Source organism: Elephantulus edwardii, unplaced genomic scaffold (assembly GCF_000299155.1).
Source record: "Elephantulus edwardii isolate Elephantulus edwardi_28Jun2011 unplaced genomic scaffold, EleEdw1.0 scaffold00438, whole genome shotgun sequence".
NCBI classification, from domain to species: Eukaryota; Metazoa; Chordata; class Mammalia; order Macroscelidea; family Macroscelididae; genus Elephantulus; species Elephantulus edwardii.
The window spans coordinates 174,267-187,961 of NW_006400188.1; the positions used below are offsets into that span (position 1 = coordinate 174,267).

A 13,695-nucleotide genomic window follows, 5' to 3' on the forward strand; every position below is an offset into this window, starting at 1 on the left:
GTCTGCACTTGCACACTTGTCTGTATATGTCTGTGTTTATATGTAACTGTGCGTGCACGCTTGACTAGGTGTATCTGTGTGAGCACATGTATGTCTGTGTGTACATATGTGTGAATATGTGAAAATGTGTGCATGTGTGGCTGTATTGTGTGCATGTGTGTGCACGTGTGTGCATCTGTGTGTCTGTGTGTGGTCATGTGTGTGCCTTCATGTGTGTATGTCTGTGTGTACGCATATGTGCATGCCTGTGCATGTGTGTGACTGCATGCATGTGCACTTTTACTATGTGTATGCATGTATGTGGCTGTGCATATGTGTGTTTACATGACTCTATGTGTGATATGCTTGTTTGTGGGTTCGTGTGGATGACTGTGTACCTGTGTCTTCACATGTATGTGTCTGTATGCCTGTGTGCACATGCATGGCTGTGTGTATGTGTGATTAGATCGGTGTGTGCACATGTGCGAATCTGTGTCTTTGCATGCACACATGCGTGTGTGTGTGCACACATACGTGTTTGTGTGTTTGTGTGTTCATTTGTGTGAACATGTAACTGTGCATGTATTACTTGTATATTTGTGTGTGCGCACATGTATGTGTCTGTGTATCTGGGTGTGGATGTTGGGGCTGGAGGTGGGAAGTGGACGTTGAAGGCTAGATTGAGTTGAGAGGTGTCCAAGAGGGGTGCACAGTCAGAGAGGGGAGGTGGGTGGAGCAGCATTAAGAGGGTATGGGGACATGGTCTGGGGAAGTGGAAGTCACCATCTGACCTGACCAAACAGACAACATAGAGGATGTATGAGGGGAAGCTGGGGGTGGAGCATGGTGACAGAGGGTCCTCGGGAGCCAGCGAAGGCCATAGGGGTGGCTAGGGAAGATTGCCTGGCCATCCAGACTATGCTGGGCCAGCTTTTTGCCAGCCAGCAGCCCATCAGGAAGCAGCATCCTGGGTGGTTGAACAGGTGCCAAGGTCAAGGGCCTGGTTTCAAGTCCCAGCTGCCATATGATGTGGACAAATTATTGTAAACTGATCCAGGTCATGGGCTCAAGTGCTCACATGAGCAGTCACAGAGCCCCCAACCCCAGATGCTGTTCTGTGTTGGTTACTGGAAGGTGGCCGAGAAAGGACAGAACCCAGTGCAGGCCAAGAAAGATAGTTTATTGAGGAGAAACTGCCGGGCTGGCTCTTAAGCAGAAGACCGGCCCCCACTAAAAGTTAGAGGCAGATTTTATACTCTCTTACAAGGGACTTGGGGAAGGGGATGCTTGCAGATGCTTCCTTCAAGACAGGGAAGTGGGCTGGGGTCTCAAATAGCTATTCCTGGGGAAAGGGGAGTAGGGTAGTTTCACAGAGAGAAAAAGCACAGCTGCTGTTTCCCATGATTGGATTCTCTCAGTAGCCATTCTGGGAGAGGAAGGAGAGGACTCTGCAGTCCTGATAATGACTACAGCCCTAACCCTCTTTCCAACCCAGATCTCAGCCACAGCTGTGACCACCATCTGGACAGCCCCATCAGGTGGTGAGTGCCCTGTCACCAGAAGAGTGCAAGCAGAAGTGCGATGGAGGAAAGACCTTACACAGGTCAGAGAGCTCACTGGCCCTGACATTGGCAGGAACAATGACCCTGACCCCCCTGCCTTCCACTGGGGAGATGAGGGATGCCCATGCCTCTCTCTGGGAATCAGGGTGAATTTTTAGGAAAATCCCAGATGAGGGGAGGAGAGCAGAGCTGACGTTCCCAAAATGAAGCCAAGCGGGAGAGGGGCACTGAGGGCCCCTCCCTGCTCTGACTCAACACCCTCCTGACAAAAAAACTGACCCAGCCGAGGTGCTGGAAGCCCCATAGAGTCGGAGGCCAGAGGAGCAGGAGGAATTCGCTGATGGATCCCCAAAGCCAGGATGAGGGGACAGGGCCAGGCGCTGGCCCAGGGCATGAAGGTAGAGGCTGGAGGCTAGTGTTGGGGGGTGAGGCCTGGCAGTACGTGACATGAGGAAGGGGCCGGAGAGGAGCTCAGATGTGGGAAATCCTCAGGCCCAGTGTCATCCCGTGATTGGAGCAGGGGCTTGGGGGAGGACACAGGCCCTGGGTATAGAAGAGAAGCACAGGGGCTGGAAGGGGGAAAGGTGAGGAAGACAGATCGTCTAGAGGTGATCCTGGGGACCCCGAACTGATGGGGATAACTGTACCCCCAAAAGGGAGGAAGATTTAGATGTGAAGTGTAAGAGTCAGCCATCTGCAACGGAACCCCAAGGGAGAGAGGGCTCAGTCCCTGTTCCCATCCTGTTCTTGTGGGCAGTGACTCGGAACTGGTTGCCTGCTGGAGTGTGTGCAGAATGAGTGACAGACAGTGAGCTGGACAGACAGAGGGACAGGGGAGAGACAGACTCAGGTATGCACAGATGTAGAGGTGGAGCAAAAAGGTCAGAGGAACAGATGGCCATGCAGCAGACAGTCAGATAGAGAAGGGACAGGTAGACCAAAGGACAGTAGTTTACAGGGGAGGTGTGCAAAGGAGTCAGAGGTCCCCTGAGACCCTCTGCTTCAGTGTCGGCTCAGGCAGGCTCTGGGGGTGGTCAGATGGCAGAGCCTGGACTCACCCTGCACTCTCCTGCAGACATTGATGAGCCCCGGAGGAAGCGATGCTGTAGGCGGGGAACCCAGATCGTCCTGTTGGGACTGATGACCACTTCACTGTGGGCTGTGCTGCTGGCTCTCCTGTTGCTGTGGCGTAAGGACACCCCCACCCCCAGCCCTCATGTCCCCTCATCCCACGGGGCCCTACTATATGTCCTCTCAGCACCCCCTTTCAGACTCAGGAAGCCCAGCACACCTATGGGAACCCAATTTCCCAGTGTGTCCTTGCCCTTGACCTTGCTGACTCCTTATTGCTCGACCCTCTGGAGCCCCAGCCCTGCCCAGAATCTTTTCAGCACTTCTGCTGGGTTATACCCATGGTCTCTATCCTCTGCTGGTAGGTGGGGCGGGGACAGTGGCCCCTGACAAGCCCTCTTTCTTCTCTTCCCCTCCCCAGACTGGGACACTGCACGCAACCTGAAGCAGCTGGAAGGAACTGCCATCCAGAATGGTATAGAGGGGCTGAGGGTGGAGGGCCGGGGCAACAGGCTCTAGCCCTTTCCTGCTACCGATTGCTGTGATCCTGGGGGGAAGAGAGATCTCTCTCTGGGCCTCAGTGTCCCTCTACAAGCTGAGGATCAGCCTGTGTTGTCCCCCACCCAAGAGGATTAGAGGGGAAGGCTCTGATGGAATGCTCTGGTGGCTTAGTGATAAGGAGCTATACTGCCAAGCCAAAGGCATGTGGTTCAAATCCATCAGCTGCTCCCCAGGAGGAAGATAGGCAGGCTCCTCCCAGGCGATTTACTGCCTCTGAAAACCCACTGGAGGTTCAGCCACGGGTCTGATTGATCCGATGGTAAACAACAACAACAACATAGATGTTACAGAAGTTAGCACTCATCTATGCTGTTGGTTGTTGTTGAGTACCATCGGATCAGAACAGACCCGTCTGTGAAATGGGCATCCTTTTAGTGTTGGGATTAGTGATGCACTGAGAACAGTGCCTGGCTTTCAGTAAGTGCCAACAAGTTTGAATCTTCAGCCCACGTCATGAGGAGACAAGAACACACGTTCCATGCTCACCTTGTCTGTACTTTTCTGAGCATTTTTCCCAAAAGCCTGAAAGCAGAAGCCTGTGCACTACGGAAGGGGCAGAGGTCCAAAAACCTGCCTTCATGGTCCCAAAGGACATGTCTTTTGCTTCCCTAGTGTCTCAAGTTTCCAAAGACTTAGGAAGACACAAGAGCAGCCAGATGGCCCAGAAATCCCAGAGTGAGTGACCCTAAGGGTGGGGCCTGGAGCTAGGGTGGGGGTGGGGACTAGGGGTTGTCTCCCATTATCATGGGTTCTGAAATGAGGCAGTGGGCCTGAATATCCACAAGGGGGTGAGTGGAGGAAAACAGGGACCCAGGACTTTCTAACACTGAGTGCTGCCTACAACCAGCTGCCCAGATGTTGAAGAACATAGGAGAACTGCAGGCTGAACAGAAAAGCATGAAGTCTCTTGGTGAGAGATCTGATCAGGGTTATGGGGCCAGGGGGCGCTGTGGGGCTAGGACGAGGGTTGGGGACTCTCCAGCCTTATGCACCAGCCCTGAGATGCGTCCTGTCCTCCCCACCACAGAATCCGAGTTCTTCCAGTACCTGAGGGAACTTGGAAATGACCTGAGCAACCTCAAATCCAAGAGTGAGGCTTGAGAGGGGAATAGGAGGTGGGGATGGCAGAGGGGGGTGTCTATGAAGTCATTTCTGAGTACTGACCCCTGCCTCGCCCATCCAAGCTCTGAACGAGAGGCAGGAAGCCTCAGACTCACTGGAGAGGCTCCAGGAGGAGGTGGCGAAGCTGTGGATGGAGCTGAAGATTTTGAACGGTGAGTGTGTTTGCATGTACAACGGGGTGTGTGTGGAGGTATCTGTGTGTTAGCACATGTGTGTGACAGCAAGTGTATGAGGCGCCTTGCAGCCTGGCAATACGTGTGTGTGTGCTGGATGTGAGCTGGTGCAAACTGTGCTCCACTGCCAACCTAAAGGTTGGTCGTGTGAACCCACGCGTGGGGTGCTGAGGAAGAAAGGGCTGGCAACCTGCTTCTGTAAAGATGACCGTCAAGAGAGCCTGAGGAGCAGTTCCACTTGGCCACGCTTGGGGTCGCCATGAGCCGACACTGACTCGAAACCAGCTGGCTTGTTTGGTGGGACACAAAGGCGTGTGTGCTTTGAATGTGCAGGAGAGGTGTGTGTAACAACGTGTTCTGCTATATATGTGTGCATGGCAGTGGTGGAGCTGGTGGGGCTGGAGGTGTGAGATCACGTCGGTGGCACCTGGCAAGCAGCAGGCTTGCAGCAGGAGCAGACACCCCCATTGCACCTTCACTGGGCCAGCAGTCTGGGTACTCGAGTTCCTCTTTGGCTTCTCGAGCTTCCTGCCGTTCCGCCCCTTGGGTTTTGGCCTTCCTCCTCTGGGAATCCCCAGTTTCGGCAAATGGGTAAGAGAAAAGGAAGGATCTCCACTTGGCGTAAAGGAGTCCTGTCCCTCGGGACACGGTCCGGCTGCGGGAATCCCAGGGAAAAATCCCATGTGGTCTCTCAAAAGAGGTTATGGGTCTGGATGGTGATGGTCTTACAATAGGTCACTTCCTGTTTCCTATTCATTCTATGCTGTTGTTGATACTGTTGTTAGATGCTACCGAATTGGTTCTGACTCATTACGACCCCAGTGAGCTCTGGTGACTATGTGGTAAGGAGTTGCTCTGCCAACCCAAAGGCACACAGTTCTAATCCATCATCTGCCCCATAGGGGAAAGATGGGTAATCTCCTCCTGTGCAGTTTACTGCTTCTGAAAACCCGCTGGAGGATCAGCTGTGAGTCAGTTCTGACTCAGCGGTGCACAGCAACAACATAAAGCTCCAAGTACAACAGAAAAAAACACTCCCGTCTTGTCCCATCCTTTAAATCCTTGCTGTGTCTGCGCTCCCGTTGAAGCCACTGTACCAACCCATCCCGTTGAGAGTCTTCCTCCTTCTGCTAACCCTTTTACCAAATGCGATGCCTTCTCCAGGCACTGGGCCTTCTGATATCATGTCCAAATCACCTGAGACAGAATCTCACCATCCTCTCTTCTAACGAGAATTCGAGCCTCACTCCCTCCAAGACGGTGCCTCTGGCAGTTAGTTGTGTATTCAAATTCTTCGCCCACAGCCTAATCCAAATGCATCCAATCTGGCCTATGACTCGGGTTCTGCTGTGTGTAGCTCTCATGTTGTCTCTTGACTGCATGACACATAGCCAGAACATCTTGCCTCAAGTCAATCTTCTCAGGGACAATTTTTTGCTGTTGGAACATTGTACCCTCAGCGAGTCATATACTATTTTATGTGCAAAGAAGCACCCAGCTCAGCTCTCCTAAGGGCCTCTAAAATTACTGTGGACGCCAGGCCCCTTGGGATAATTTCACCAAAGCTATTCAGAGCTATTGTACATAGGGTCACTCTGAGTCACTGGTGACTCGATGGCACAGAGCAGCAACAACATGATATCCCCTTACACATCGCTAGAAGAAAACCCATTTTCAATGTCAAGAGAGTCAATCCCGCAATAGTGCATAGTGTTGATGCTTAACTGAAGTGTTGATTGCTATGACGCATTTGATGATAGTGTTGGTCGCTGAGGTGTTCTTGACAATAGCAGTGTTTGTGGTGATGGTGTTGGTGGTAGAGGTGTTCCTGATCATGATGGTGTATGTGGTGATGATGTTGGTGATGAGGTGTTTCTAGCGATGGTATTTGTAGTTGAGGTGTTCCTGACCACAGTTGTGCCTGTGGTGATGATGGTGGCTGAGGTGTTCCTGATCATGATGTGTATGTGGTGAGGTGTTGGTGATTGAGATGCGGCTTTGAGGTGTTTATAGTGATGGTGCTGGTGGTTGTTGTGATGTTCCTGACCATAAGGATGTTTGTGGTGATGGTATTTGTGGTCAGGGTGATCCTGACAGCAGTAGCGTTTATGGTGGTGTTGGTGGCTGAGGTGCTCCTGACCACAGTCATGTTTGTGGTGATGGTGTTGGTGGCTGCAGTGTTCCTGATCATGACCGTGGTAATGATGTGGTGGTTGAGATGCTGCTATGAGGTGTTTATAGTGATTGTATTTGGGGATGAGGTGTTCCTGACAATAGCTGTGTTCGTCTTGATGGTGTTGGTGGTAGAGGTATTCCTGATCATGATGGTGTATGTGGTGATGATGTTAGTGGTTGAGATGCTACTATGAGGTGTTTATAGTGATGATATTTGTGGTTGAGGTGTTCCTGACCACAGTTATGTTTGTGGTGATGGTGTTGGTGGTTGAGGTGTTCCTGACAGTAGCTGTGTTTGTGGTGATGGTGTTGGTGGTAGAGGTGTTCTTGATCATGGTGGTGTATGTGGTGATGTTGGTGATGAGGTGTTTCTAGTAACGGTGTTTGGGGTTGAGGTGTTACTAACAGTAGCTGTGGTGATGGTGTTGGTAGGTGAGGTGTTCCTGATATGTTTGTGGTGAGGTGTTGGTGATTGAGATGTGGCTATGAGGTGTTTATAGTGATGGTGCTGGTGGTTGCTGTGATGTTCCTAACCATAAGGATGTTTGTGGTGATGGTATTTGTGGTCAGGGTGTTCCTGACAGCAGTAGCATTTATGGTGATGTTGGTGGCTGAGGTGCTCCTGACCACAGTCATGTTTGTGGTGATGGTGTTGGTGGTTGCAGTGTTCCTGATCATGATGGTGTACGTGGTAATGATGTTGGTGGTTGAGATGCTGCTATGAGGTGTTTATAGTGATGGTATTTAGGGTTGAGGTGTTCCTGACAATAGCTGTGTTCATGGTAATGGTGTTGGTGGTAGAGGTATTCCTGATCATGATGGTGTATGTGGTGATGATGATGGTAGTTGAGATGCTGCTATGAGGTGTTTATAGCAATGGCGTTTGGGACTGAGGTACTCCTGACTATAAGTGTTTGCAGTGCTAGTGCTGGTGGTTAAGTGCTGCCAGTCACAAAGCCGGCGTGTCATCGTGGGAGTACCAGGAAGAAGCGAGCCTATGGGACCCTCTGTTATCCCCTGGGCATACAGGGGATACCTCTGCCCTGGTCCCAGGAACCATTTCAGGAGACACTACCATTCATTCAACCATGGTGCTGACCTTGGTCCGCATCTGAGCTGCGCCTAAGCCTCTCCTCCTCCCCAGGCTCTGTGTGCAACACATGCCTGGAGAAGTGGGTCAATTTCCAGAAGAAGTGCTATTATTTTGGTGAGGGTGCCCAGACGTGGCTCCAGGCTAAGTACGCGTGCGAGGACCTGCATGGGCGGCTGGTCAGTATCCACAGCTCAGAGGAGCAGGTGAGCCTAGGGCTGTGCAGAGGGTGTGGTACAGGGGCAGGGGTGTGGAGGATGGGAGAGAGGGACCCAGGCCTGTCCCCCAGTCCTCCAGCCCGACCCCGTCTCCCAGGCCTTTCTGAGCAGCCACGCCAACAAAGAGGGCTCCTGGACTGGCCTTCAGGACCTGGATGAGGAGGGTGTGTTTACTTGGTTGGATGGGAGCTCTGTGGACTACAGGTGAGGAGAGAGGGCCTCTGGGACAACTGGAACACAGATGAGGGGTGGGAACTTCTCAGAGGGAGGAACCCCCTGGATAAGGCCCAGGGGAAGAGGGTCAAGGCTCAGAGAGGGGAGATTATGGGGTGCAAGTCAAAGAGTGGGGCTATGGGGGAAGGAGGGAGCTCTGACTGGAAATAAGGGTACCCAGGCTGCAGGTGCAGGGTGGGGCAAATGGGGCTGGATTCTCTGGAAGGTGATATAGGAGAGGTTGGGGAAGGACTCGAGGAATGGTTCTGCCATGTTTCTGGGTGCTGCAACTTGTGACCCCATGTGACAGAGGGAGACTACCCCATGGGGTTTTCCTGTTACCTTTACGGGAGCAAATCGCCAGGTCTTCTCTCTCACAGGACAGCCAATCATTCAATTAGCAGCTGAGCAGCCAACCTTTGAGCTTAACTGGGGCTCCTTGCTCTGCGACAAGGGGAGAAAAATCTGGGGGCCCTGGGCCAGGCCTGAATCTGGGAAACAGGGCTGGGCCACCAAGACTCGGCTGACAGTGGAAGCGGGGAGCATCTCTGGGCTCTACGGAGCTGGTGGGGTGGGGGTGGGGGTCACAGAGTTTGGAGGGTCTCCAAGGCCTAGACTTCAGACGGGGTGTCTAAGCTGCAAGGGATGAGGCTGGGAGATGGGGTGTCTTCCCCCACCCCTCCCCTGACTGCAGCGTTTGCTTCAGCAACTGGCGGCCAGGGGAGCCCAACAACCAAGCCCAGGGCGAGAACTGCGTGATGATGCTCGGCCCCTCCGGGCACTGGAACGATGCTTACTGTCGCAGCAAGCTCAACAGCTGGGTGTGCGAGCGGCTGGCCACCTGCTGATGGCTCCCCGCCACAGGTCTCAGCGCCACTCGGACCTGCCCCAGGACATCACCGTATGGCCTCCTCCCCTGCCCTGCCTCCTTCACACCTGTGACAATGGCCAGAGCCACCGAGAGCAGGATGTCCTGGGCCCTAACTAGGGCCTGAGGACGTGTTCTCTCCGCCTGGCACCAGGCACCTGTTATAACTGAATTATGACCCCACCCCAAGATATGTACTAAAGTCTTATGCCTCGCGGTGTCACTGTTTGGAGATGCGGCTCTTGGTTGCCCTTGGTGAGGTATGCAAAGCATGATGGGTCCTCACTCTGCCCCGTTCTGAGTTGCAAAAAGAGCAAACAGGCCACAGACATGTACACAAGGAGACAGACGTCACACAAGGGACAGTCTATGCGCCAAGGGATGCCCAGGATCGTGGGCAGACACCAGGCTGTGGGGGAAGCCCTAGAAGGAATCAGACTAGCTGGGCCCGAGTTGCACTTACAACCTTCAGAGGTCCTTATCGCCACTCGTTGTATTTCTTATGGTCGAAATTCCAAACCAGTTGCCACTGAGTCGGTTCTAACTCACGGTGGCCCCACATGTGCCAGAGCAGACCCAGGCTCCGAATGGTTTTCAAGGACTGATTTTTCAGAAACTGAGTGCCAGGACTTTTAGAGGTACCTGTCCCTCCAAGCTCCCTCAGTGACACTCTCAGCCCATAGGGGGCAGCACCACTAGCCCAGGCCTTTATCCCTCCCTCAGATTTGTGTATTTGTGTGTGTGTGTGCGCGTGCGTGCGCTCAGGGACCCCCATCCCTCTCCCTTTTCCTGGGGGATGACCCTCAGAGGGTACCACAGGCAGAGACCCCAAGGCTCAGGCACACTCCCACCCCTAGCTGCCTGCATCCACTACACAGGGTGAGGGCCCCTCCTACAAGCCTGAACCATGAACCGTGGGGGTGGGTCTGTGGAGACCAATGCCAGAGGCAGCAAAGAGGCAGGCACTGGGGTGAATTCACCCTCATTTTCCCACTTGCTCACAAACCACAACAGTCACTTGGTGCGACCTAGAGATTTAAGACTGGAGATTAGTGGGCCAGAGGTTTCAGATGCCCCAGAAATGTCAAGGGTAAGGGAGTGGACCCTCGCAGCCTCTCATTCACAGGATTTGGGGGAGAGGTTTGAGCCAACAGAAGATCAAAGCCTGGACCCAGGAGGCGATGGGCACGTACGAGCCAGCCTAGAGGGGCGTGCAGATGGCTGGGCAGACACCTGGTCAGATGTGGGACATGCAGAGGGATGGGAAGACATCCAGTCAGATGTGGGGCATCTGGCAGGCTCAGGTGCACTCATCTCAGGCTTAGTCAAGGTCAGCCAGGCATCTGATGCAGGGGAAAGTCATTATACTTCATCAGTCATTGGCTGTGCCTCTGCCCCCTACAGAGACGTCTAACAGTGTTGCAACTCTCCTTGGTCCCCGGTCTCCAGAGTCCACACAAGTGGGATGCTCCATTAAGACAGACCTATGAGGCAGGCCCTGGGAATCCAGGGCGAGGCTGATGTGGGGCCTTATGTCCTGGGACCTGGCCAGAGCTCAGGTGGGGGAGAGCTCCGAACAGAGCACAAAGCTGGGCCTTCAGGGACAGGCCCCAGGTCAGATGTCCTCTGACCCCAGACCCTTCCCTGGAATTCCATACTAACGTTTAACTACCCCAGGGCCCACAGCTCGCCCACCAGCTCAGGCCCAGGCTCATAAGCTGCAGATGCTGCTGGTTCATGGCCCTGAGCAAACAGCCAAGGGGAACTGTTTACAGCTGCTCAGAGAGTAAACCAGCCGGCCCTGTGGAGTGCTGAGTGGTGCAGACCGTGGACATCAGCGGCAAGCTAGCAAGTCAGAGGTTAAGTTCACCAAGAGGAACCTTGGAGGAAAGGCGTGGCAACCTACATCGGGTCAAGTTCAACTCATAGCTACCCGATGGACAGACCTGAATCCTGTCCCATCCTGTGCCATCTCATCATCTCTGACACACTTGAGCCCATTGCTGCAGTCACAGTGTCAGTCCATCTCACTGGGTGCCCTCCTCTCTTTTGCTCACCCTACCACGATGTCCCACATCTAGCAACATCCCCAAATTCGCCATCTTTGCCTCCAAGGAGCACTCTGGCTGCACTTTCTCCAAGCCACTTCCAACCCCTCAGAGCACATTTCCACACTGACACACACAGGGGCTGCCGTGAGGCCACACTGGCCTCCTCAGTTACTGGTTTTTATTTGTCTTTAAATGGGGTCCTTTACAGAAAAAAATTTCAGACCCCTGGTCTACAGAAGTCTATCTCAGCGCCTACTTCCAGCTGCCCTAGCCCCACCTCGCTAGCCTCGGCTTCCAATTCTGATTCCAGAACATGTCAGAATTCTCCCTTCCGACCCCAGCAGCTCCTGCACCTGTGAGGTCACTCTCCACTGCTCTTAGTGCCACCAAAAGTCAATCCCTCCCAACAGCCCAGGGCAGCCGGGCTTCACCCTTCCTACTAGAAACATGTTTGCGCCTCAGCCTCCGCCTGCGGCTTTCACCTGGCTCTAGGTCCTGCAAGCAGGTCCTGGATACCCCCCACCCCACAGAAAACACAAGACACACTGGAGAGGGGCTCGCATCCTTTATCTCCAGCGGTGCGTGTCAGCGGCCCTCCAGGGCCCGGTCTCGGGCGATGACTGCCTCCTCGAACTTGATCATGAGCGTGGTGCCCTTATGCCAGTGCGCCGTGACCTTGGCGGGGAAGCCACTGTGTGTGAGCACCGCCTCCACGATGCCCGCCGTGAAGCTGGCGCAGTTGAGCGTGCTGTTCTCCTTGGGCACCGAGATGTAGGTGTTGATGAGCGGCTCGCGCTCGATGATGTAGAAGGTGCGCGCGTCGTCATTGGCCTGCTCCAGCTTGTCGGCCTCCTTGCCAAAGAGCGCCTTCCACACGGCGCCTTTGACGAAGAGCAGCGCGCCCAGCACCTTGGTCTCGCGCCGGGCGCCCTTCTCGCGCGCCACCAGCGCGTCGAGCACGCGTGCGCCCACCTGGCGGCCCAGCGCGGCCAGGCGCGCCTGCAGCTCGGCGACGGAGAAGACGCGGCTCTGGCAGTGCTGCACCAGCTCGGAGAAGAGCAGGGCGAACGCGCTCAGGCTCACTTCCGTGCGTGGCCGCACCAGGGCGCGCTCCAGGAGAGCAGATTTCCCGCGCGTAAAGCGCGCCTCCATACCGCCGCCACCCTGCGGGATGACACGAAGAGAAAAACACCGGTGTCAGGGGCCGCAGGGAGGTGCCCTGGAGGGGAGGCCAGGCACGGGTTCAGAAAGGGTCAGCTGGGACGTCCCGTGCACACAATGCTGTGGACTGTTGTATACCAGAGTCAGAAGCGACCCATGGCTGACCCTCCAGTGGGTTTTCAGAGGCAGTTAAGCGCACGCGGAGGAGTGCCCAGCCTTCTAAAGCAGAGCAGCTGGTGGTTTCGAACAGGGTGCCTCAGGGATTGCAGCGCAGCTCCTTGCCACTAGGCCACCAGCGCTTCCTAAAGCCTTGATTTCCCACAAGAAGAGATGGGACAGGGGGCACCCAGCCAGCGCATAAGGCGCGCCTCCATTACATCTAGCAGCAAGAGGCAAATAGAAGAGGGTGGGCTTCTATGCCCAGTGGAGACGGGAAGGAAACAGACGGAACAGGGCAAAGGGAAAGTGGGAGGGACACAGGAGGCGGCGCTGGAAACCAACCCACACGCACCAGGTGATCTAAAGCGCTCCTGCAAGCCCCTCCTCCGCCACCTGTGCGGAACCGATCAAGAACTGATGGGGGGGAGGGGGCTGGTCAGAAGCAAGGCAGGAAGGGGACACGGATGGAGAGCTGTGAGGGGGGCATGGGTAAACCCGAGGAACAGGAGGGGGGAGTCAGGACCAACACCAAGAGGGGTGGAGGCCACCTAGCGCCGTCCTCCCAACCCTGTGCGCTGCAGGCAGCACCGATCCGTCACGCAGAAAGCGGCCCCTTTTCTACAAAGATGGGAAAGAAGGTCCTGGGAAGCCGCCTCCCCCTCATGCTCACCCAGTTAGAAACCAGACGGAGGGGGTTTCAGGAAGGGGGCACCGCGATCCCTCCCCTCGAGCTCCCAAGAGCAGCCACAGCTGAGCATGGAGGGAAGGCATAGGGGGCGGGTGCACGGGAGTCCTGCAGCGGGGACGGAGGATCGAGGACCCCAGGGACGCCGAGACACAGCCCTCAACCCGGTGGGGTCAGGAGCTGAGAACCGCGCCCAAGCACACAGACAGGGGCAGGGTCGGAGGACGCCCCCGCCCCGGGGTGCAGCGGTTCCATGCAGGGTCCGGGGTCCAGGTGGGACAGGATGGGGAATCCCTCACTGACGATGGGGGTGGGGGGCCGAGCTGCATTAAGAACCGGAACCTCGAGGGTCCCCTAGGCAACGAGGCCCCTCGACGTCAGCCGAGGAGCCCCACCGCCTTCGCGGCCCTTTCCCTGCAAGGTGGGCCAAACCAGTCGGGCCGGATTAGAGGACGCCTAAACCCTGGCACAGGATCTCTTAGGTCCGCAGGGAGGAAAGGGGGAGTCGCGGCGCGGCCGAGGCCCGGCCCAAAACGGGGCGGCGGGCGTACAGAACTCACCGAGACCTGATGCCACCCGCTCGGCCGAGCTGCTTTACGGCGTCGTA

The 13,695-nt window shown here is 55.2% G+C and overlaps 2 protein-coding genes across 2 annotated transcripts; one reads left to right on the plus strand and one right to left on the minus strand.

Moving 5' to 3' along the window:
* Window positions 1–1,560: 1,560 nt before the first annotated feature.
* Window positions 1,561–9,012, plus strand: FCER2 (Fc fragment of IgE, low affinity II, receptor for (CD23)). The gene is made up of 10 exons (XM_006902671.1): window positions 1,561–1,582; window positions 2,617–2,730; window positions 3,034–3,087; window positions 3,786–3,848; window positions 4,021–4,083; window positions 4,201–4,263; window positions 4,358–4,447; window positions 7,788–7,939; window positions 8,049–8,155; window positions 8,871–9,012. The coding sequence occupies exons 1-10, from the start codon at window positions 1,561–1,563 to the stop codon at window positions 9,010–9,012; spliced, it is 870 nt and encodes a 289-aa protein (XP_006902733.1).
* Window positions 9,013–11,629: 2,617 nt separating this feature from the next.
* TRAPPC5 (trafficking protein particle complex 5) lies at window positions 11,630–13,695 on the minus strand. Its single transcript, XM_006902658.1, has 2 exons — window positions 13,649–13,695; window positions 11,630–12,247 (listed from the first exon to the last, which is right to left on the minus strand). The coding sequence occupies exon 2, from the start codon at window positions 12,233–12,235 to the stop codon at window positions 11,669–11,671; it is 567 nt and encodes a 188-aa protein (XP_006902720.1). The 5' UTR covers window positions 12,236–12,247; window positions 13,649–13,695; the 3' UTR covers window positions 11,630–11,668.